The sequence below is a fragment of the Diachasma alloeum genome, unplaced genomic scaffold (assembly GCF_001412515.2).
Source record: "Diachasma alloeum isolate Michigan unplaced genomic scaffold, Dall2.0 Dall_scaffold_00397, whole genome shotgun sequence".
Taxonomy (NCBI): Eukaryota; Metazoa; Arthropoda; class Insecta; order Hymenoptera; family Braconidae; genus Diachasma; species Diachasma alloeum.
The window spans coordinates 196,449-222,879 of NW_021680536.1; the positions used below are offsets into that span (position 1 = coordinate 196,449).

The 26,431-nt window shown below is 40.3% G+C and overlaps 1 protein-coding gene across 6 annotated transcripts in view; it reads left to right on the forward strand.

Annotated features, from left to right (window-relative positions):
- LOC107041980 (MAGUK p55 subfamily member 7) overlaps positions 1 to 26,431 on the forward strand; it is a gene marked incomplete at its 5' end in the record, with an annotated part of 338,456 nt that overhangs the window by 100,229 nt on the left and 211,796 nt on the right. For 4 of the 6 annotated variants that reach the window (XR_001461118.1, XM_015262819.1, XM_015262820.1 and 1 more), the window contains 1 exon segment: positions 22,583 to 22,888. Coding sequence is in view for 4 of the 5 variants with exons in the window: in XM_015262819.1 (XP_015118305.1) it covers positions 22,583 to 22,888 (306 nt within the window). 6 annotated transcript variants of the gene reach the window in all.

Consider the following 26,431-nt stretch of genomic DNA (forward strand, 5'->3'; position numbering starts at 1 on the left):
AAAGTGAACTAGAATATGGCACATACTCCTATGTTGGAAGTCTAGCCATTAAGGAATAAGAAGAAGAACTCGCTTATTTGCAGTTCGACCAGCATATCTTATACATTGTGTCCTGCGAATATATTGTATTTCCCCAGTTCCGCGTATTAATTGCTCTGCATTATTCAATCTTTTTGAACTACTACGAATTAAATCATTGGGACCCGCATTATTTCTATCGACCATCTCAACAAACAAGTGTGTAAATGTGTCAATATTGACGGTTCGTGACAATTAAATTCACTTTTGTGACCAACGCAACGGAGTGATTTTCTAGACCTTCTCACGCTCCTGTAAAATCTGCTCGTATCTCGACGACCGCTTCCTTATGCCACAAAAACCAGATCCGGTATCGAACATTTTGGTCCTTCGAGCCGGATCGGAGGAATATTTTTTTTTTGTGTTTTCCGCGAGTTTTTCGGGAGTAAAGGAACCAACGAGATTGACAGTGGTGTTCATTGTCCGCTCATTATCAGCGAGTTGGCGAGAAATTCAGTTCGGCCACAAGCAGTGCTCATCTTGATCTTCCCGCGCCGCACCAGAGATCTGCGTTGCCGACCGGATATAGAGGCGGGTGCCCCATATCGATCAGCTCCAGGCGGGAACTTCGAATTGCAAGGCGTTTTTAAAAGGGAAGTCTTTTGTATTTCTTCTTTCTTGATTTATTTTGGATTTCTCGGACCTGCCAACTCTTGGACCTGCGTCAGCGGTTCATTTCTGAAATCTCGGAATCTTTCAGAATTATTTTTTGAAATTTCATCTTTTTTAGATCTTTGCTTCTTAGATCATCCGATCTGCGCTTCTAATTTACATTCATTTTGAGCTGCTCTTACTTTGAAAAAAAAGGGTTTTCTTTTCAAGTCTTGAGTTGGACATGCGCAACAAAGACGCTCTAGTTATTTGTCTTCGTGCGGATCGTCGGCTATTATTATCAGTTTTTTGGCAGTTTTCTAATTTCTTTTTCTTTGAGTTTTCGGAACATTTAACACGCGGAAATTCAGCGAAGATTTTTATTCTTTGGATCAAGATTAACGAATAATCCATCGTCATTGCTCTTTGCACTATTAGCTGAATACCGAATTTTTAATCAATTTTCGCGCTTGATCAGCGAACATACGTCAACGATATCGTGTCTCGATGCTATACTCGCTCTCTAGAGGATCCACGCTAAAATTATTGAGAATTTAAGTCTAGAGCTTCTAAAGGACGACCCCTCGAGTCAATGCGTTGTTGCCCTTCGTATAAAACTCTACTTGAGCTCTACTTAAGAGTTAGTCTAGTCAATTGGAGATCACTCATGAAGAGATGTTGACAAACCCTTCAGATTTTGAGGTTAAGGACCTACTCACTTCTGCGTATATCAAGTTCGGAGTTTTTGATCATGCTCTATCTCCATATGCATCAGCCAACGTCCGTCTCTCTCAGCTCCTCGCCAAGTGATTTACAGGAGACCAACAGGAGACGAACGTCAGGAGAGACCAACGTCAGGAGATCAACCATCGAGGAGATCGAGGACTCAATCAAGGATTGGAGCCTTATGTGAAGTTGACCATCCTCAACTAGTAGATCGACCAGCTCAATGATTCAGCGTATTGCCCTGCGGATATATGTTACCTATACATTCAATTATTTTTCGTCAACGGTTCAGTCGGTAACTACTTATTGATATTGACGAGATGACCTTGGCACGTATTGCGCAAGCACCATGAGGGTTGAGGGTCTCCGAAGCACTTCAAGTTGGCCCAAGTGACCAAGTGATGAAATGTAAACAATCAATGTATTATTCAAGAGACGGTTGAGTCTGCACAGATCAGACCTGAATTGGACTCCGACGCATACAAAAGTCGTAAACTCTTTGTAATTAGTCAGATAGCACAGTAATTACAATCATGTAATAAATTCTTACATTTAAATGCCGATAAACCATTAGTGAGACTTATCCCTTCAAGCCTAGAATCTACTATAATTACAAGTACCCCTACGCTGGGTACAACACATTGATTTGCTGACTTGCTTTAACTTGCTGATGATGGGGAGGGTAAATGGATGAAGCACAAGACTGTTCAGTCATCGGAGAGCTCTATGAATTCATCATTCCTCGAAAAAGCTGTGTGACCTTAATGAGGATTTACGCCCCTCATTATCGAATCGAGCTCAGTCTCGGAGTAAGTCTTTTGGGAATCGATGAACTTTACGCCTCCATGACGCCTGACTGTACTTACATTGAGATCATCACGTGGAGAATTTGCTTAGTATACATCAATAGGCCTACGTCATTCAACTCTTCAATTGAACTTCGATGAGTCTGTTCTGAGTTGAGATTACTTCAGACCAACGTAAGCACAAGTAAGCCTGAGATACTTGACATATCTCAAAGGAAAACTATGGTTCAGCGACGATCAGCCTATACGATCACATTGTGTGAACCAAGGATCAGCTCAATAGAGAGGTATTCGGGTTGGAAAGATCATGAAAAAGTCTACGTCCGATCAACTCTGCGTCTAGAAAAATGTCTTGAACTTGCGTAGGCTGTAGACAAGTAGTCAAACAGCAGCTCAATTGAGATCAAACTTTAGAGAAAGTTTCATCTCCACCCGGGATTCGCCTTCGATATTATTCGTCCTGAGTTATATCTTGTTCAAACCATTAAAATTCGATTTTTTAGTTACCCCGGGTAATATTGGACTCTTTTGTTCTAGTTAGTTTCACTAGCTTATCATCGAGTGATCTGCACAGAATTGAAACTCGTTGGTATGGCGTCGCCAGACGTCATCGCTTACCTCCTAAACTATCTTAATACCCAACGTGTTCACGGTANAGAAAACCCATGCCGGTACAGGCGGTTCCTCTATTAGCAACCTCCCGCTCGCCGGAGCCTTCCGTTGAAAAATTCGGTTCCACGGGGAATCGAACTCACAACCTTTCACACACTAGACTTGCGTCTAATCCACTCGGCCACCGACGTCGGTGAGTCATGAACCTTGTCGTTAAAACTGGTATCAACCAGTACCTTCAATGGACCATAATTGAAGGATCACGAATCTGTCGACATCTGCTCAGCGAAGAAACGTCTGTCTAGCAAAGTGTAGAGAAAGTTTCATCTCCACCCGGGATTCGCCTTCGATATTATTCGTCCTGAGTTATATCTTGTTCAAACCAAGACTGAACTATCTTGGAGGTGGGACACTTCCATCCAGCGAAGAAACTTCCGCCCATTGAACAAACCAGTACTGACTGCCGAATAGTCATACTGCCCATTTCGATCAGCGACCAAAGGACTTCGTTAGATCAGCACTGCTCTACTCAACAACTAGCTCCGTCATCATCATCTGACTTACTTTGAACATGGGTCTACTACCAACTTTCATAGTTCGGCTCACGGAACCACAGTTCAGCTCACGGAACCTAAGCTCTGGTAGCACAATCCATTGTGGCTTATGAAAAGTTCATCGTCTTGGCCATCTCTAGATAGCTACCCAGTGGTATCAGCAAACCTTAAGGAGAAACCGGGTGTAGTGTTCAACGTAAAAGTTCAGCACCCAGAGATCTGGGAGCTGGTGCATCTTTATTCCTCGCTCAGTAAGCTGCTCAGAGTTACAGCTATTTGTCAGCGTTTTATTGCTCAGCTCAAGAAAGTTCCTGGTTCTTCGTTAAAGACAGCGCTCAACCCTGGTGACATCGAACATGCCCGACTCTTCTGGATCAAAGCCAGTCAGTCAGCGCATCCCTTCACTAAGCTGACAGCTCTGTCCAGAGGGTAGAAACTGAGTCTATCGAATCCACTCACTCGTTTGACAGCGTTTTTGGATCACCAGGGAGTCCTTCGTGTTGGCTGACGACTCAAATGCACTCCACTTGACTGCGAAAATAAGCACCAGGTCATTATACCTCAGGACTCTTGATTTGCTCAGGTCATTATCAGCGAAGCTCATCTCAAGACATTACAGGGAGGAACACAGTTGACGCTTGGCCAGGTCAGACAGTCCTACTGGATTCTCAGAGGAAGAGCTCCGGTGGGATCATATATTTTATATGTTATACATCGGTGGCCGAGCGGATTAGACGCAAGTCTAGTGTGGAAAAGGTTGCGAGTTCGATTCGGCAAGCGGAAAGTTGCTAATAGAGGAACCGCCTGTACCGGCATGGGTTTTCTGTGGTTTCCCCATGCTACTTCTATGTTCTATAGAAGCGCGAACGCGGTACAGTGTAGAATTCACAGCGGCATGCATAGGTTTGGATAAAGTGCCAAATGGGACCCAAAAAGGGACTCCAAGGCTGTAAAAAAAAACACTCTCTTATTTGCATTTCGACCGGCGTATCGTATACATTGTGTCCTGCGAATATATTGTATTTATCTAGTTCTGCATCTTAATTGCTCTGCCTTATTTAATCTCTTTGAACTGAATCGTTGTGACCCGCATTAATTCTCTTGAACATCTCAACAAACAAGTCTGTAAATAATATCTGTAAATATTGACGTTTAGTAACAATTAAATTGTTTTTTGTGACCAACGCAACGGAGTGATTTTCTAGACCTTCTCACACTCCCGTAAAATCCGCTTTTATCTCGATCATCGCTTCCTGATTCCACAAAAACCAGATCCGGCATTGAACAGAGGGAAACCGGGATTATTCTCAATATGAATGACCAGAAAATTTTTACTGAAAAAAAGGGTAGTCCAGATCAGGATTTGAACTCGAAACGTTCCGATTATGCATTGGGTACTCTCCCAACTGAGCTATCCGGCTCCAATCCATTTCTTAAATTCAACTTTTTGGTACATATTGAGCTTCGCCGCCCTTCTTGCAGCATTCATTTTCACATAAAAGAAAGGAATTTATATAGCGTTCCGCATCTTTGTGACTCATATTGAGAATGATTCCGATTCCCCTCCTACCTCATCTGAATCCCAACCAATTATTCCCTATGACGTCACAAAAATGTGAAACGCTATATAAATTCCCTTCTTTAATGCGAAAATGTGGAACGCTTCGGGTATAGGGTACTCATAATCTGACTTTGGAGAAGAAAGACATGTTTCCTTTTCAAATATACTTCGAACGAAGAAACAGGAACGACAACTTTATGTGCATTGAGGGCAAAGAAATATGCAGATTTTTATTTATTGATATAATTAGTCGAATATTATAAAATATTTATACTGATTGATACATTTGCGACAATTGCCTATACCGTTAACACACTGAAGATGAGGTTTAAGGGGTCTTCAGCCTCGCCCTAAAGGTCCTGGGTATAGGATTCTTGTGAGGGGCTGGTAACTTATGGTGCCGTAATACTCCCTAGGCAAATAAAAGGAATTGCCTGACAATGATGAGTCCGCTTGCAAGAAATTGAATGAAAAAAACAAAGAATGTACGCTTTCTGACAATTTTAAAATCAACACATTATTTACGCTGAATGTTCAATGAATAATTCAATGATATTATTTATGTTTGTTTTGCTGCTATTCCATCAATTCCTTTTCAGGTTCAGACAAATAATTAAATGGTTTAAAAGATATGTAATCGAATGCTAATCAGATAAATATGTATGCTAGCACGTAACGTACACTCGAACCAATTACGCATCACGCGCGTTTAATTGAGTTGCGCGCGCCGAAAAGAAATGGGCCACGGAGACTCATGTGATTGTTGAGCGTCATTTGAGGTTAACAAAATTCAGGAATTTTTTACATGACAATTATTTATCCTAGAACATTATTTTTGGTGCAAATTTGTAGAGAAATTCTCCCTCTACAAGTTGATATTTTTTTCTCGTCAACTGGATAAGTTGAAGTTATACAATTAATTCGCTTGGTATTTGTGACCGATAAAATCGATAGTTCTGAATTAATTTGAATACCCGCCCGGTAAAACCATGTTTAAAAATTTTGATATATTGTTTAGGTGATTTTTATGGATCGATTAGCATTTTTTCATTGCCAGCCCATATCATACTTACATCAGCCAGATTGACTGGACTATTTGGATACATGAGATACGAGTCTACATCAGAGAGAGACAGCTAACCATTGGATTATAATTTGACATTGCATAATCAATTGAATGTAGCCGGAAGGGCAGACTTAACATTTATGAGTCGATGATATAATTAAATTCATAATTTGTAATTCAGTTTCGGTGAAATAAGTAATCATTCAACGGGTTTTGATAACGCGCAGGCGTAATTTCGATATAACGCCGGCGTGAGTTTCTGGGACCAATGATAATTGGAGATCGATAGACATAATGTGAGGGCCAATAAGATTTATTGCCGCGTAATTGATGGGTGCGCTGATACCTGTAATAATTCCGGTGATCACTTCTGTTCTGATGGTGACAACGTATGGTTGTATTGCACGTCCGCCATATTTTTTGTACGACATCATTTTGGGAAGCCATGTGTGGACTTCGGCGTACCTTTTTGGATTCTTTAGTTCTTCGAGATTTTGAGATTTATTTGGACGTTTGAGTTTTGCCATACAGTCGGGAGTTCTTTGGGTCTTCGTGTTATTTCGTGTCTGGACTCTGGTGAGTACAGTGGCTAATTTTTTTTCGATTTTTCAAGGGTAGGATGGTTGATCTTTGGCGTCTTAGACGTACGGTAGAGTTTTTTGAGTTACGTCTCACGAACGACTTTGTATTTAATTATCGGGTTTTAGTTTTGGGAGATCTTGTCCGCCTAATAAATAATTTTCCCTTTGAGTCATGAATGAATGAATGAATTTATTGTTCCCACTGTATCGTTTTACGCCTTTTAGAGATTGAAGTACAGGTTTTCACGGGTGTACATACGTTGTATATCGGAATACAGTTGAACTAATAGGTTATGGTTCACGTATGCAACAGAACAGAGCTTAGAAACTACTTAATAATAATGAAGATAATGAAGTGCTAATAATCAATGCCATATAATTCTCTGTTCTACCAACATCACACTGCTGTTTCCGACTCAATAACGCGCTGAGGTTCCTTTGATTGCCTGGTTGAATTCTGTTGCAGGGCCCACCTCTGCCTGGCTCGCAGACACTTTCTCAAATATCCAGGTTGATCCTAGGCATGGCGTCCATTTGCCAAACCGCCATAACCCAACTTTCCACGTCTCCCACAATTTCTGCTAGCATAGTTGCTTTCCGATTCCATTTGCAGGGATAACATTTTCACGTGTGCTAACCACTTCCATCATTAAAATACCCAAGTTTTTCCTTTCCGCCTGTTGCTTATCTTCAAACCTTGTGTCTCCTCCATATGTCTGAGCTTCCTTGATGTAGAGCAGTTCTCCATTTCCAAGGAATTTTCTCACCAGCGTCCTTCCGCTGGTTGCAGATGATTGCTCTGCGTTGAAACGCAGAGAGATGTCCGTGGGAGTGCAGGTTTAACCCAGGGCCTGAGTCCGGCAGTGCCTTAACCTCACTTCCAAAGCGTCCCCCAACCTATGTCCGTTCCCGAGTAATGTATTACCTTGTGCCGAGATAACATTGCCAGGTCGGGTAAATGCCACTCGGCAAATAGTGAAAACTTTTTTTCCACAATTTCAGCCCTTAATACGTGAAAAACTTCGAAAAATTGGAGGATGCGGGGGTCGGCCCAACTGGATTGGATACCGTTACCGACCGAGCCCTTTGAGTCATTATATTTTTAATTCGTTGAAATACTCGTTCGCGTTCGTTAACCTTCAGTCCCATTCGCTGACATTTGTGCTCATTTTTGAATGATTTTCTATTAAGAATTATCCGATATCGTAGAGGGTGCGTAACCGGTCGAAATTCATTTACTTTAATTCGGTTGCGAACAGACACACTGTTGTGATATTTTGTATGTAACCCGGAATTTATTTTGATTTATTTTATGGCTCGTAAGCAAGTTGGATGCTAGTGTTTTGATTCTTTGTATTCGACCGGCTCCTATAACGTTCCGTACCGTTGTTGTTATGGTCTTATTTCACTTGCATCATCTCACTCTTTGTCATGTCACGACAATTTGGTTGTGTCATTTGTTTTATAAGTGGTATAAATTTTATCTATCTGATTCTGACGTTGTGATTCTAATTTTTAGTATTCTGACCTTTAATTGATTTTTGTCTGACTTTTGTGTTCAGTTGAATCTACCAGTTTAGTCCAGTGAAACTAGCTCTGAAAATGTCGTTTACATCGAAATTAACCAAACGGCACCACATTACACCAATCGATAGCTAAAAGTGTAATTATTAATGTTTTAAAAAGTATATGCTCAAATTTGCCGTGGTGATTCACAATTTGTTATAAACAATTGGGAATTGCCGACAGGCCGTCTTCAATCGTAGATATCTTTAGTTAACCTCATCAGATGGGAAAAAAAAATATTTCTTTCTAGCTGAGAAAAATGTCCTATCTGGGGGAGTTAGGAACTTATAGCCCAAAATGTACCGTTAATTTATTATAAATTATAATAGCAATTTCGGAGCAGTCGGCGCAACGCGTCAGCTGTTACCCTCCGTACGACAGTGCCATGAGTCACGTGATTGGCGCCATGCACAACTTATTCAAACCTCCTGCTGCGCTCAACGCAATAGCCCTCAACTGGATTTTTTATGAATATCTCAGAAACTGTGGCTAGTAGGCAAATTTTCATCATAAACGTTTTTGTAGATCTTTATTTGCTCTATAAAAATGGTCTGTTTGGTGAGGAACTAGTTTAGGGTGGATGTGGAATGAAAATGTGGAGGGAAATGTTGGGAAAATTATGGTAGGTGTTTTATAAAATTATCAATATATTTTCGTGGGATCGAATCACTTGTCACTATTTCGGTACACTCTTTGGTATAATTATTGTTGAATGTCTAATTTTCACTGATATTGTCTTTTCACTTTATCTCGTTGAGTCACTGAAATTACTGAACTTAATCAACAAGTTGATGTACTGAACAAGAATATTAAATTTAGAATACTGTTTGACTGAATACTTTAGATCATTATCGTAACGATACTTCTACACTACTGACTGACTCTTCCGGGTGCCGCGCTGACCTGTGTCCGTTGACCCGAAAGTTCACGGAGATTTTCGGAGACGGCCGAGTTAGTCGACCGTGACCATTTTGGAGATTTAGGCTGTATTTCGAACATGGTCTTACCAAAAATTTTGCTATTCTCCAACGTTTTCGAAATATTCAATGAAAAATAAAAAATAGTCAAAATAAAATTGAAAATTTCGCTACTGAATTGTCGGCGGACAATTTCACTTATTATTGATCAAGTTTTTATAGAGCAAATAAAGATCTACAAAAAAGTTTATAATGAAAATTTGACTACTAGCCACAGATTCAGAGATATTCATAAAAAATCCAGCTGAGGGCTATTGCGTTGAGCGCAGCAGGAGGTTTGAATAAGTTACGCATGGCGCCAATCACGTGACTCATGGCACTGTCGTACAGAGGGTAACAGCTGACGCGTTGCGCCGACTGCTCCGAAATTGCTATTATAATTTATAATAAATTAACAGTACATTTTGGGCTATAAGTTCCTAACTCCCCCCGATAGGACATTTTCTCAGCCACAAAGAAATATTTCTTCTTTTCCCATCTGATGAGGTTAACTAAAGATATCTAGGATTGAAGACGGCCTGTCGGCAATTCCCAATTGTTTATAACAAATTGATAATTTGGATGGGATGATGGTAGGGCTACGTTGGAGTGGTGTCTTGAGGGGACTTGAATATATTTCAGAGATAGTTTTGGGATTGTCTTATTCCAAAAGAGAGGGAAAAAAACATTTTGGTTACTCAAGTATCATTTATTTTGTCAAGTGAGTGCCTTGCCAGCCCTTCGACATCCCATGTTGACCATTCCTTCCTTGAAACCTATGGAACTCTATAGCATTGGATATTTTTGAAAATTTTTGGTAAAAAGAAATTTAATTGTTGATAACATCAGTCCATCTCCTAAGTAATTTTCTTGTACAACAGTCAATTTTAGATTCGCTGTGAAAAAACACGTCACCAGAGTCGCTGAAAGAACAGGAGGAGTATGTCTCATGTGGCGTGGGGGATTGTATCGAAGGTCACTTAAAAACCCGGATTAATAATTGGAAATAATAAGTTATTATAAGGCGTGTGACTCAAGTTTTGCAGATTTTTTCTACGAACTTGTAATTATCTTCAAAATAGAAATATATTCGTGGTTTTTTCTGGTTTTGAAAGGATCGGACAAAAGGTTTCAGAACACGGAACGACAAGTCTATGTAAGTTATATAATCTTTCAGAATAGCAGAGTTTACGATGGCAACTGATAAACAGCACATTCGGCACTGCATTTTATACGAATTCCAACAAGGAAAAAATGCTTCTGAAGCACTGGAATCAATGTGTAGCGTTCTTGACGCAAACGTTGTATCTTATGAAATATGTAATTATTGGTACTAACGTTTTAGAAATGGTGATTTCGATCTGAGTGACCAGCCGTCTCCTGGGCAGCCTTGAAAGTTTACAGATGCGGAATTGCAAGCTCTACTGGATGAAGACTCAACGCAAATGCAACAAGAGCTTGCAGCTCAGTTAGGAGTTACCCGAACAGCTATTTCTAAGCGTTTGCAACAAATGGGAAAAATCCAAAAACTTGGAAGGTGGGTCCCACATGTGTTGACAGAACACAACCCAGGTCAACGTATGAACACGTGCCTTTCACTGCTTGCCCGGCAACAAAAAAAGGACTTCTTGTGAAGAATTGTGACGTGTGATGAAAAGTATATTTTTTACGAAAATCCCAAACGTAAAAAGTCGTGGGTAGACCCGGACAATCCAGTACATCGACGCCAAAACAGAACATCTGCTTAAAGAAGATTCTCCTGTGTTTCTGGTGGGACATGAAGGGTGTGCTTTATTACGAACTCCTGGAAACAGGTCAAACAGTGACTGCAGAACGCTACAGCCGACAATTGAACAAACTGAGCGAAGAACTTGATCGGAAAAGGCCATTTACTAGGCAAGGAAGCAGGCAAGTCATACTGCTGCATGACAATGCTCGACCTCACGTTGCTCGCGCGACTCAGAAGACCCTCTTAAACTTGAGATGGAAAGTTTTCCCCCCGCGGCATTATCACCAGACTTGGCCCCATCCGACTATCACTTGTTCCGTTCCATGCAGCACGCCTTAGTGGATAAACAGTTTAAAACTCTGGACGATGTGCGTAAATGCGTCGATGAATTTATCGCCTCGAAGCCTGCAAGTTTCTTTCGCGATGGCATTCGAATGGTACCTGAGAGATGGCGCAAGGTCATAGAAAACGATGGACAATATTTCCAAGATTAAGTTCGTTGTTCTCTATTTTTTTATATTAAATAAATTTACTGAAAAATCTGTAAAAATTAAGTCACACACCTAATAAAAGGAAATTAATTAGTTGTTAATGAGAGAGCATACCCTCTCGTTCTTTTACCCATTAGCTTCCCAGATTTGTAAATATTAGTAAGTTATACCGGATTTTGTGGAGTGTTGACTGGAGAAGCAGAATGGAGCACCAGCAAAAGCATTTCAGTGGAAGGAAACCCGGAGTCCTATGGAGTTGCCTGAGAAGAGGTGGAATCGCCTGGAGAGCATCCTGAAGGGTTATCCAGGATCTAAGTGCTAAGATTGAAGCCCTAGATCCGAGAAAAGACTCAAGACCATTCCCTTTACCCTGAGGAGTAACGACAGTTAGAGAAAAGCTCCAGAGACCTGATAGAATAAGTGAAAAACAAACGACTCACATGGCCCCATTCGGGAGGGCACGGAGTTTGACTAGAGAATTGTGTCAGAGTACTGGAGTGGACCTTGAAGACTCTAGGATGGCTTAAGCTGTGGGAACTGATTAAATAAATGGAACCATGCTCCTGTCAGGAACACTGGACTTTGAACATTAATTGTCGAGTGTGGTTCCATAAAAAGGATATCGACCCCATTATCAGAGTTCATCAAACTTTCACCTTGAGGTGTGCCAATCGACCCTGATCGAGGGTGAATTGGGGAGAAATGAAAGGAGGAATAACAGGATGCTCTCCATTGACATTATTGACTTCCGGATGGATGTCGCGCTTGGTTCCAGCATTGCGCCGACGTTTCGCAAATATTGCAGTCTGCATCTTCAGGGCTATGAGCTCCGACTCTGAGCTCCGATGTCTGGAGGTTGTCCTTATGTCTTCCCCTGTAATGGCGGGGTGAATGGCGGGAGGAAAGGGGGGGGGGTCAGCCAATCGTATGTTTTTAATTGATCAGCTGGTCAATTAATAAACCGGAAGGACCGTTTTCCAAATGGGGTTCACTTGATATCCTCTGTTCCTATTGAGGTTGTTCGGGTTTTTATGGATTTCCAAACCCTCTCGGTATTTCCTTTCGAAATACCCTTGAGATTTGGCCAACATTCTGGCTTGGTCGTACTGGATAGTATGTCCAGTGTCCATCCAGTGTTCAACCAGGGCAGACTGTGACCGTATTTGGGACACCGCTGGTGTTCCTTGATCCGTGTACTGATCTTCCTCTCGGTTTCTCCAATGTATACTTTCCCGCATGAGCAAGGGATCTTGTACACTCCTGGTGTGCTCAGGGGTGGTCTTGGATCCTTTGCACTCCGCAGCATCTGTCCGATCTTCTTTGGGGGTTGGAAGATCGTTCGGATGTTATGTTTTCCGAGTACTCTACTTATGTGTTCTGTTCTGCCTCTCAGATAGGGAAGGAGGGGCACTTTAGGTCTTTCCTGGTTTTCCTCAGGATCAGTCTCCTCTCGGGGAGCAGAGAGATTGCTCTGTCACTTATGCTTGACCTTTTGAATTTGGTCGATGTTATATCCATTCTTGGTCAGAGCTGTGTCAAGATGTTCAACGTCACTGTCGACGTTGGAGGGTTGAGAGCTTGTGAGTGCTCTATACATTAGGGAGCTAATGACAGAGTTCTTTCGGGATGGGTGGTGATGGGAGGTGGCATTCAGATACCTATCCGTGTGAGTTGGTTTGCGATATACTTGGTAGCCTAGAGTGCCATCCTCGTTGCATCGAACCAGCACATCTAGAAATGGAAGACATCTGTCCTGCTCAGTTTCCATGGTGAACTGGATGCTTGCGTGCTGAGTATTCAAGAACTCCAGGAACTGAGTTAGAGCAGTCTTTCCATGTGACCAGATGACAAAGGTGTCATCCACATACCTGAACCACACAGTTGGTTTCTGAGACGCTGACTTTAATACTTCATTCTCAAAATGTCCCATGAATATATTTGCAATAACCGGGGAGATGAGAGAACCCATTGCTGCTCCCGATTTTTGCTCATAGGACTCTCCTTCGAACTGAAAGTATATAAAAGTCAAACAGTGCTCAATGAAAGGAAGGAATCGGCGGGAGATGTCTTTGGATTTTTTGATGATTTCTAAGGTTTCTGGGATTGGGACGTTAGTGAAGAGTGATTCTACATCAAAACTCACTAGAATATCATCTGGCGAAGTCTTGAGATTTCTCAGTTTGTTGACGAAATTCAGTGAAAGAGTCTGTTCCTTTCCGTCCCATTGTTAGCAACATTCAAGTGCCAACGTACCAGCTGGCGAAGTTTCTCACGAAACCACTCCAAAAGTTGACTGGTCTGAATGATTCATACATTCAGAACTCACTGGATTTCGTCAACAAACAGAGCAAGCTCTTTGCTTCCCGAGAGATGACTGATCCTGAGGAAAACCAGGAAATACCTAAAGTTGCCCTCCTTCCGTATCTAAGAGGCACAACAGAACGCATGTGTAGAGTACTCGGAAAACAACATCCGAACGATCTTTCAACACCCAAAGAAGATCGGACAGATGCTGCCGAGTGCAAAGGATTCAAGATCACCCCTAAACACACCAGGAGTGGACGAGATCCCTTGCTGATGCGGGAAAGTGTACATTGGGAAACCGGGAGGAAGATCAGTAGACGGATCAAAGAACACCAGCGGTGTTCCAAATACGGTCACTCAGAACAGTCTGCCCTGGCTGAACACTGGATGCACACTGGACATACTATCCAGTACGATCAAGCCAGAATGTTGGCCAAATCTCAAGGGTATTTCGAAAGGAAATACCGAGAGGGTTTGTAAATCCATAAAAACCCTAACAACTTCAACAGGGACAGAGGATATGAAGTGAACCCCATTTGGAAAGCCGTCCTCCCGGTTTTTTAATTGACCAGCTGATCAATTAAAAACATACGATTGGTTGACCTTTCCCCTTCCCCTCCCCCCATTCCCCCCACCATCACAGGGGATGACACATAAGGACAACCCCCAGACATCGGAGCTCGGAATCGAAGCTCATAGCCCTGAAGATGCAGACTGCAATGTTTGCAAAACGTCAGCGCAATGCTGAAACCAAACGCGGCATCTATCTGGAAGCCAATAATGTCATTAATAATGGCCGTGAAAGCCTCAATACTAAGATGCTCTCCATTGGCGGAAATAATAGAAAGATGGCTCGGATTGGGGGAAATGATGTGGGGGAGAAGAACTGACACCGGAGAGACAACGAAGCCCGGATATTCTTCACTCTGCGTGACGACCAACAACTAACAACAAAAACTTTAGTGAAGATTTAAGATTTAGATTAATTACTAGACATTTAAATAATTTAGTAAGTGAGGAAAATTATCATAATCAGGCCTCAGAAGCTGTCTGAGGAGTGATTCCACCCGGAGAAATTAAGGAGTCCCGAAGAATGAGGGAAATCGTGAAAAGCCGATTTTATTCGTGTTAGCCTTCACCACTATGTGTACACTTTTGCAATAGCGCAGTGGCAGGAGGACTTTTGAGTGCGAACATCGTACACACCGAGGTACGATCCGCCAGAAAACTGCTTAAAATATTATAGTAAAGGATTGAGAGTGTTGTTTTCCCCGGATTGAATAAAAAAAGTGCAATTAATTATGGCATTTAATTATTGCAATTAATTATTGCACTTTCCTTTATTCAATCCAAGGAAAACAATACTTCCAATCCTTTATTATAATATTTTTTTCAATTTCATTGGTTTTATCGAAGTAGTTCTCGAATTGAAACCCCTCCTCTAGCCTGCCTCCCCTCCTTTACTTTTCCTCTCATTGTTATCTGCGGTATCATGGCCGTCTTACTCTTAGCTGTACCCCGTTCGAGTTAGGGCTGCACGGGAAACCATGTAAAATCCCAGTCGCACAGCCGGCCGATTGCGCAGTGCCCTAATGTATCCATCTGTCACACTGACTAGATGGAGACAGTAGACCGCTACACCATGCCTACCGCCCGTAATTTTTATGCGAGCGAGGTGTTCCTAAGCGGTCACCCATCCAAGTACTAACCCAGCTCAACGCTGCTTAGCTTGGATGTCCGCCGGAGCAACACCTCACCCACCTAACCATTACAGTCGATTAGCCTTTACTATAATATTTTAAGCAGTTTTCTGGTGGATCGTACCTCGGTGTGTACGATGTTCACACTCAAAAGATCTCACTGCGCTATTGCAAAAGTGTAGTTACAGTGGTGAAGGGTAACACGAATGAAATCGGCTTTTCACGATTTCCCTCGTTCTTCCGGGCTCCTTAATTTCTCCGGGTGGAATCACTCCTCAGACAGCTTCTGAGGCCTGATTATGATCATTTTCCTTACTTACTGAACTATTTAAATGTCTATTAATTAATCTAAATCACAAATCTTCACTAAAGATTTGTCAGTTGTCGGTCATCACGCAGAGTGAAGAATATCCGGCCTTCGTTATCTCTCCGGGGTCAGTTCTTCTTTGCCATATCATTTTCCATCAATCCGAGCCATCCTTCTATTATTTCCGCCAATGGAGAGCATCCTTTTATTCCTCTTTTCATTTCTCCCCAATTCACCCTCGATCAGGGTCGATTGGCACCCCTCAAGGTGAAAGTTTGATGAACTCTGATAATGGGGTCGATATCCTTTTTATCGACCCACACTCGACAATTAATGCTCGAAGTCTAGTGTTCCTGACAGGAGCATGGTTCCAATTATTTAAGCAGTTCCCACTGCTTAAGCCACCCTAGAGCCTTCAAGGTCCACTCCAGTACTCTGACACAATCATCTAGTCAAACTCCGGGCCCTCCCGAAAACATGGGGAGTCCTGGTCCAGTCCTGTCATACATAACTNCGCCAATGGAGAGCATCCTTTTATTCCTCTTTTCATTTCTCCCCAATTCACCCTCGATCAGGGTCGATTGGCACCCCTCAAGGTGAAAGTTTGATGAACTCTGATAATGGGGTCGATATCCTTTTTATCGACCCACACTCGACAATTAATGCTCGAAGTCTAGTGTTCCTGACAGGAGCATGGTTCCAATTATTTAAGCAGTTCCCACTGCTTAAGCCACCCTAGAGCCTTCAAGGTCCACTCCAGTACTCTGACACAATCATCTAGTCAAACTCCGGGCCCTCCCGAAAACATGGGGAGTCCTGGTCCAGTCCTGTCATACATAACTCCACCTGTCACAATAGTGGGCCATGTGAGTCGTTTGTTTTTCACTTATTCTATCAGATCTCTGGGGCTTTTCTCTAACTGTCGTTACTCCTCAGGGTAAAGGGAATGATCTTGAGTCTCTTCTCGGATCTAGGGCTTCAATTTTAGCACTTAGATCCTGGATAACCCTTCAGGATGCTCTCTAGGCGATTCCACCTCTTCTTAGGCAACTCCATAGGACTCCGGGTTTCCTTCCACTGAAATGCCTTTGCCGATGCTCCATTCTGCTTCTCAAGTCAACACTCCATAAACCCGGGATAACTTACTAATATTTACAAATCTCCGAAGCTAATGGGTAAAAAAACGAGAGGGTATGCTCTTTCATTAAGAACTAATTAATTTCCTTTTAATAACTTATTATTTCCAATTATTAATCCGGGTTTTTAAGTGACCTTCGTCACACAGTTTACCTCACATGGATTGATTTTTATTGTGACTTTGATGATTTACTTGTCTTAATACCGACTGTAATGGTAAGGTGGGTGAGGTGTTGCTCCGGCGTACATCCAAGCTAAGCAGCGTTGAGCTGGGTTAGTACTTGGATGGGTGACCGCTTAGGAACACCTCGCTCGCACAAAAATTGCGGGCAGTAGATACGATGTGGTGGCCTAGTGTCTCCATCTAGTCAGTGTGACAGATGGATATATTAGGGCACTGCACAATCGGCCGGCTGTGCGACTGGGGTTTTACAAGGTTTCCCGTGCAGTCCTAGCTCGAATGGGGCAGAGCTAAGAGTAAGACGGCCATGATACCGCAGATAACAATGAGAGGAAAAAAGAAAGGAGGGGAGGCAGGCTAGAGGAAGTGTTTCAAATCGAGAATTACTTCGAAAAACCAATGAAATAGAAGAAATAAAAAAAAATACTTGTCTTAATTATCAGAATATATTATTCCGTTAACGAAGTGCGACTTATTCATTTATTCATTTTCCTGTCCATTTATTTTGTTTCGTTTGATTTTGTAGTCCGATTTTATTGTACGGGGTTTTCATTTACTTTGATTCATTTCTTATTTGTATCGAGTCTGTCTTGAATTTATTAAAGATTGTTTTTTTCCTCGTGAACATTTCTTTAATTATTTAAGTTATCCGCAGTCACATTTCTAGTCTAAGATCTTTGAGTGACCAACACGGATTTCAACGTTCTGAGCTAGTCGGGAGCCGTATTGGATCTTTGGACTATTTCGTTCGTTTTCAGTGGTTCTGGTAAAAACGACCTGGCGCTCCAGTGTTATCGTTTCAGGGTTGTTTTGGTGTTAGAGGGCTGTGCAGTGGACCGGGTCCCTGATACACCGAAAATTACGTCACATCACAAAAAAAAATTGTCCTGGAATTTGAGTTCAAATTTACTTCGAACAGTGGGATATTAACATCATCCTATAGAATGAGACTGGGAACCCGGTTTTTGCGGTTTTTCCGTGCAAAATTCTATATTCAACAGTCTACGTTTTAATGAAATTCGTGCATATCAAGATGGTGGAAATATTTGGAAAATACTCATTTCTAGCAATATATAAACTGCAAAAATACTGAGAGTTCTAACCTGGCCCGCTAGAGGGATGTTAGCATTCCGATTTTCTAGACAAATTTTTCGCTGTATGTATTTTTGTTGAAAAGTTGACTCAGCTATCACTTTTTAGGGGGCGACCTCGTGAAAATTGAAAATTCTTTAAAAGTTCCCTTAGCCATACTTCTTTTATTTCACAATTTCCATCTGATGGAGATTTTTGTATTCGACAATTTTCATTAGTCTCTAGAAACTGAAATTAAGTATCCATTTTATGTCATAAATCATGTTTGTGAAAAAAAAGTTTCTTTGAATGCACCCTTTTCTGTTTGTTCTTGCATAATGTCTAAAAAATCGAGTCGAGCAGACTAAATCAAAGATTCATTTTTCCTAATCCATTCTATGGAATGGAAAATGAATACTTAATTTTATTCTTTGAAGTCTGATGAACATTGAAAAAAAATCTGAATTGTATGAAAATGACCATCCAAGAAAAATTTTCCCCCTGGTGGCTTTGCGCAGCGGGTAGAATAGTGCGATCTAACCATTTAAAGTCGTGACCATCATCGCAGTATACCCTAACCGGGTCGAAGCGATGTCAAATAACGATGAAAAAAAGGAAAATTTTGGAGGTGGAAATGGGAAATGACGTTGAAAATTTACTTAATGGGTGTCTTCACCAACCGAAGATACTTTTATTTTACCGACAAAGCGGAATGCCGACGTCTCAACGGAAGCATTTTACTACGCTTTTCACCTTACAAGGAGAGGGCGACTGACGTCGGACACCGTCGGACAATCTTTATGTATTTGAAGGGTGTCATTAATGGTGTCCCCCAACCAAAGACCTAGGGGCAGATGCCCAAAAATAAGAGAGAAGTTTTGTCTGAAAGATTTGGGCATAACATATGTATAAGTGCGTAACATAGTTTTCGAAATAGCGCTTTAGCCGAATAGCAGCGTGTCCGCCGACTAATCCGGCGATCCGGGTTGAAAACTTTTTTTTCTGATGTATGTATTTTTTTAATGTTTTATTTTTTCATTTAACAAGAAAAGTTCGTTTCACGAGAATTTAGTTATTTAAAAATAAATGAATGAATACCCATTGCCTTTGGGATGACTCATCGAATGTTCAACCGGTTATAAATTTGAGTGCAGGTAATATACAGTGAATAGTGGGCCCATGTGGCCCCCCGGCCTTCGGCGCCATCACCATTTCTGGTGACGTCTAGTCTGCGGTGCCGAGCGGACGCGTCTCGACACGTTCTACCGAAAAAAACCAGATCATAAACGTGAGAAGCAAAGGAAAGAGGGGACAAGAAATCGTTTGCACCGCCAAGATTTTGGGGCAGATATTTAGCATTTCAAGAACGTTCTTTCAAATTGCCCCGTTAGTTGTTAACTAACTTCTGAAACGAGAACACGTGCAGCTTGTGAGTAACAATATCAAAATTGCTGAACGAATCCGGAAAAATGGAACCAGAATGTCCATCTTCGTCTCATCTCTCATTGGAGGAGCCTTCTCACGATTCTATCATAATCTCATGGTGGAGGAGGCCCCGAAGTCCATTTCATCGCAGGCAACACTGATCGGAGACAAAATATTTCGCCGTACCGAAATATTGGGAGATGAGATTTTGGTAGAAGATCATGAATTGATCCTCAACTATGAAGATGATGCGGACCAGCTGTACGAAACAGTGATTGAAGACGAGGGACCCAAATCTGACGATGAAGAGTACAAGCCTCTCAAAAAAGAAAGGAAAATTGAATACATTCTCGTGAAAATCAAAATGAAAGTGGTGAGATTAGTAAAGCTACATCCCAATTAGAAGCTGTCATCACTCCAAGGTTTTATTAACTTGGGCGAAAGACTTCAAGAGGAAATGAAACATTTGCCAGAGTAACGTCACGAAATACATCAGCCACAAGGAGCACAGCACGATGACGGAGGTCCCAAAAGCAGAGAAAAGATTCTGCACACAATTGGAAGCGATCACCGGGGCTTATGAACCGTATCTTATCATTAAGACTGACCAGATGGGGTGCCAATATCAGTCCAGCTTTGACAGAATACTTGCAGACAACGGATCCCGGAGTGTTGGGGTCCACAAGCGTGACCTCAACAAATTCATTCATTCATACTTTGCGCAATATGGCATCGCAATGTCCGAAGAGTTGCTGTCAAGTATACTGCTACGCTTGCAGGAGCCAACAGAATCCTTCGGCCCGCGAGCAAAGATAACTGTCGACAATTTAACACAGGAATTCGGTGATGTTGTACCTAACTCGAAATCGGTTAAACTTACAATACAATTATACAGTGTCCCATTTGAAACAGTACTTCTCAATACCTCTTGTAAGAAGGAAGGAACACTAAAATTGTTCAAATACAAGTTGTAGGGTTTGGAGGGGGAAACATAGTGCTGATGGAATCCAGGCCCCATTGCTTATATTTCTGTGCTACGAGCATAAAGTTAGTTTTTTTCAATGACAACAATATTTTTCACTCCTACAAAAGTTGTTTATGTCGCCGAGAAAAGTTCAACCATACCATATTTTTCGATGACTTCATCGTTTTCCTGTGAATAATCGTACGGAAATCAACAGAAAACCACATGGTTCTCCATATCTTGGGGAGATAATGCTTGCGTCAACGTGACATGGTAAAGATGGTACCGACCAGATCTCAAGATTCTGTGGACCGTGTCCACAGTTCAATGTTCTGGAAACTAATGTGAGGATTCATATTTATCATTGCTAAAACAGCAATGCTGCGTGGATTGCCAACATTGAAAACATGCTGGCGTTGTCGTTGCCCAATTCTTACCTCCCGACAATTTCGTTCGATTTGGTGAATAACTGCAGCGGAAGGATGTCGTCGTCGATTTGGAAAGCGCAGTGTATACAATCGTGTGGCCCTTCAATTTACTTGCCAACACTCACCTAATATGACTAAAATATCCACACATTCACTAGCAGAATAAACCATTTTGAACGACACTGTATGAACTCAATGATGGATATTTTGCCACTGACGGAAAATGAAGAATAACACCTAGGTGTTATAACGTCCCATACCTACCTCAGTCATCTTTTGTTAACATGGTACATTGACGAGATGGTAAATAAATAACATTTGAGCGTTTCGGTGCGGCAAGATAGTCCGAATAAAGATATTTCCCTTTCGTTTGATTTTCGTACGATTATTCACATGAAAATGAAAAAACTGACTTTATGCTCGTAGCATAGAAATATAAGCAATGAGGGACTGGATTCCATCAGCACTAAGTTTCCCCCTCCGAACCCTACAACTTATATTGGAACACTTTTGCTGTCCCCCTTTTCCTACGAGAGATATTAAGCCGTACTGTTTCGAATGGGACACCCTATATACATTTCTCGGAAAAGTTATACAGTCTTACCTTAAAGAAAACAGATTTTTATTTATAGTTGATTCATGTGGAGGGCAAACGAATTCAGTAATTTACGATGAATTATTTTCCGACGAAGATCAATTACCGACGTGTACGGTAAAAATTATTTCTCCGAAATGTACTTCGTCTTGTTAGCCGTGTGATATGTACTTCCACCGTCAAGTTAAAAAGTTTACAAACAACATCAAAATTGTTCTTATCTTATAAAATATAGGAGTGAAAGCACATCTCGGGACGATCCGATCAAAGTCCATTCGCTCCTACATCATCCATTATCTACTCCCATATTTCGCGAGATGATCGAATACGCCTAGTTGTCATCGAAATTGACCGACGAAAGACACATTTTTTCAAATGTTTCCCATTCGAAAAACTGCAAACCCCCTGTGCTTGCAACGAGACTGCTTTCGTCTGTTGCCGTCGATGTCATATAAATTTATATTTTGTATGTTTCTATGATAATTATCATCTGAAAAATTGTACACCTGAACCCGAACCTATAGAAGACCAATAGGAACATGTCGCCTGAATATCTCTTACAGTATTTAATTATATCATAACATTCAATTGAATAGATCCCTCAATCATATTTCTAGTTATCAAATTCCCATGAAATGAATATTTGTTGTTAAATGAGAAAATGAAATAGAAAAAATATCTATATATCAGAAAAAAGTTTTGAACCTGGATCGCCGGGTTGGTATGCGGACGCGCTGCTACTCGACTGAAGCGCTATTTTGAAAACTATAAGTTAGGAATTTATACATATCTGATGTCCAAATCTTATAGAAAAAATTTCTCCCTTATTTTTTAGCATCTGCCCCTAGGTGTTTTCTGGAGAACACCACTAGTGACATCCTTCAAATTCATGAAGACTGGATGCTGTCGGTGTCCGACATCAGCCGGCCTCTCGTTGTTAGTAATTTTCGATATGCCTACTACATCAAACTGTAAAAATGAAAAGTGGGAAACAATTCACTTTTCTTTGATAAACTCATTTTTTCATAGTATTCATTCGTTAAAAAAATGAATTAAGGAAATAATCGCACGTAAATTGATACTTCCATCTCATAACTCACTCATCATTGGAGAATCATTTTTTTTCAACACACCTAAACCGTGGCCCGGTTAGGCTTGTGTTCTGTTCCAGTGCCTTTGCCCGCATTGTGCCCCCGTCCTAGTAGTTCTTCTCTGCACGCTTCGCCCACAAAGTGCAACTTGCAGGGAATTAAAACTAAAAAAATCATGTATGACGCTGCAGAGAACGACGACTTTGATCGTGAAGAGATACCAACCTATGAGGAAGTTGCTAAGCTCTATCCAAGACCTGGTTTGTATCGTCCTGTTGTATTGATTGGACCACCTGGAGTTGGAAGGAATGAACTCAAGAGGAGACTTATGGCTACGGATCCAGATAAATACAAAACGCCCGTTCCATGTAAGGAAATTTTCATGATAATAAAACTTGTAATTATTTTTGTTCATTAATCAACTCAGGAAACGAATGAGTGAGGAGACATCTTGAAAGCTATTCAACTGATTTTTATAAATTTGCTTTTTCAAAACATCCATCTCGATATTGTTAATCTCAATAATTCAGGATGTGTATAACCATTAGACTGTATTAAAAAAATTAATTATTTTTTTTAGCTCTCACCACTAAACAATATGTGTTATGAGGTTATTATTGAAATCTTTTGGTTAGGGCGTAGAACGATTTTTTTTCTCGCCGCTCATTGAGAAATTTTTTTCTTATTTGATTAACATGTGAAAACCGAAGTTACCCCACCCAACTACGCGTCTCGCTGCAGAAGTTTATTCAGTCATTATATTTATCTATGTATTTAAATAAAATATACGAACTTGATACCGGATCTGGTTTTAGTGGAATATTGGAGCGATGGGCAAGAAAACAATAGATTTTAAGGGAGTGAAGCGAAGATCTAGTTTAATCACTACACTTGCGTTGGTAAAAAATAGTTTAATACAAATAATGTCAAAATTTACGCTAGTAATTATTCAATTTCAATTTATTGTTTCGATACATATTCCGTACAAAGGTGAGAAAGGTTGGCATCATCAGAACGCATTGAAATACTGTGAGCTTGAAAAATTAATTAGTTTTGCATTTACACTAGTCCAGAATTTATATAAGGCAACAACGTTATTCATGGATGTAGCGTTGAAGATACTTAACATAGAGAAAATCAAGTTGTAGTTACGTATAGTTTTATCAATCAACAAGCGCCTTTTGTTTTCAAACAGCGTTACATTTAATATAAATATGAGTCAACTGATCAGCGACGTTTGCCAAATAATTCCGGCAAGTCAGCTCCATGCTGAATTTCAAGTTTATGTTTTTTGAGAACAAATGAGGTGCGAAGGAATTCTGTTACCTAGATTGGGCGAAGATTTTTATGATTCCATATTGGAGTTTGTGATTGAAGTAAGGCAGATCGTGTGAGAAACGGTAGAGGGGAAGGGAGAAGTGGTTCGTCTCATCTTATCCTGAATATTTACATCTTGTTTGTGGCTTCTTATGTCTTCAGAATATTGTCTGACGACATCAGCGGTTTCGGGGTCTTTCAAATTGTTGAGAGACGTTAACTAATTAGATTGTTGATCTGAGTACACCAATTATATTCATCTTTCGTATTGGAGTTTTGCGATAGTACTAAGAGCTTCAAGTAACAATTTTGTAACAATTTTGCATTGCACGAATCGCAAGATTCATGGATTTCGAGGAGCTTTTCAAACCAATTGAGTGAGCTTTTTATAATATTACAGGAAAACGGGATAGCGCCAAACTCTAAGCGCATCCCCGTGCGTAATTGAGACAACTCGAGGGTAATGATCACAATTTTTTAGGATAATTAAATTATATGGAGTTTATCTGTTCGGTGAGGCGTAATCCTCAACACTCAATTCCATGAAATAATCCGCTCTTTGCGAGTACATTGTAAACATATTCCTTGCTGTGCATTTTGGCTAGCTAGCTATCTTGGCTTTTTTGACTTGAGCAGTAAATATCAAATACTGGTAATGACATAGCCCAAAGAACAGAATTCCTCACAATTTCTATGGGTTCGTTATCGCACATGAAATGGAGTTTCCATTTAAGGAGATAGAGTAACAGTATTATTCTATCTGTTGCAAACAGAATACCAAAAAATTGTCGATTATACCATGATGACGCCGAATACCGTAAATCTATTTATCGAAATTATGATAGGGAAAATAATCTGCCGAATACCCCTTGAGCTCTAAAATGAGTCGGATTTTTTTCTAACACTTCCTTACATGCTTGGTAAGCCTACGTTTAAAGAAAGAAAAAATCATGATACCTCTTTTTGAGAAATGAAGCAAAAAAATCCATGATATCGTGAAAATTTTTTCAGATTTTTAGAAACATTATTTATGTTTGTTTCACGGAGCTTCATCTCTTATGGAGTTTTACACGTCCCGGGTTATTTTAAATATTGAAATGATTTCCTTCAGGTTACCAGGGTTCGGGACAATTGTAATTTGAAATTACCGTTACTGTATTACTCAGTCACTCAAGTAATCGAATGTGAAATTTTTCTATTAATTGGAAAATGAATAACTCAACGCACTTATAACAGATTACATAAGTAATCAATAACTGAATCGCTGTGAATATCCATTATATTCTCATTGAGTAACCGTTATTAAAAATTCCAAATTATTTCAGTAATTATAAATGAAAATATAGAATTGACCATTATTTCTTTGATCGGTATTTTATATTCAACCATTTCACATTACTTGCTTGGCAGTTCAAATGAAATATGAATTTTTCACTTCCTTGAATAATCGGTAATTGAGTTTTAATAATACAAATTTACTTGAGAAATGAGTAATGATTATCGGACAATTTTCTGTTACTGATTTAATCATCAACTCAAATCCGAAGTTATTCAATTCAGTCGTTAATTAGTGTTACTGATTATTCTTCAATTGTTGATTGATCAATGATTAATCAAAATGTTGAATTATTCAATCTGTCGAGTAATCATCAATGAAACCTATCAATTATGTAATTACACAGGTAATTACAAATTATAAATGTTGATTTCCAAGTTACTAAATTCCTGAAAATCGAAACCGGAAATTGGTGAGGAGGGGAGATTTTGCAAAGCGGGGCAGAGCGGGAGAATGTGCATTGACAATTCACAATCACAGGAGTTAAATCGGTGAGTTTTTTACAGATATCTCGGAAACTAAGAGGGATAGCGAATTTTTACTAAAAATTGAGGGGGCGGGGGAGGGGTTGTGCTTTAAGAATCCAAAATAAAAAAATAGAGTCGGTGAATTTTTCAAAGATATCTTCGAAGCTAAGGGAGAATTCACTGAATTCAAGGAGGGGGAGGGGTTGTGCTTTGAAAATCCACAACCAAACAAATTGAGTCGGTGATTTTTTCCAAGGCGTTTCCGAAAATAAAGCAAATAGTGAATTTTTACTGAAAATTTGGAGAGGGGGGGGGTAGAGACAATTTCGTATTGGGAATCCACAACCAAAAAAATTTAGTTGGCGAGTTTTTTGAAAATATCTCCAAAACTAAGGGAGATAGCGAATTTTTTAGTGAAATTTTGCGGGGAGGGATTGTGCTTTGAGAATCCAAAACCAAAATAATTGAGTCAGTGAGTTATTCAAAAATATCTCCGAAACTAAGAGCGATAGCGAATTTTTACTGAAAAAATAGGGGGGGGGGAAGGAAAGTTTTAGTAAATTCTCGATGTACAACCGATTTTCAAAAAAAAAATGAAGATTGAAAAACTTAATCGATGAATTAAATAGATATTAGTAGCGATTGATTGTTTTCACCAATACCTACATTTTAAGAAAAGATTCAATTCCATCCATTCATTAGTGAAGAATTTAAGCAAAACTTTGTTACATGCTGTAAGGGATTTTTGCTGGTGCTTCACCAGCAGAGATCCCAAACTACTTTGACATCTT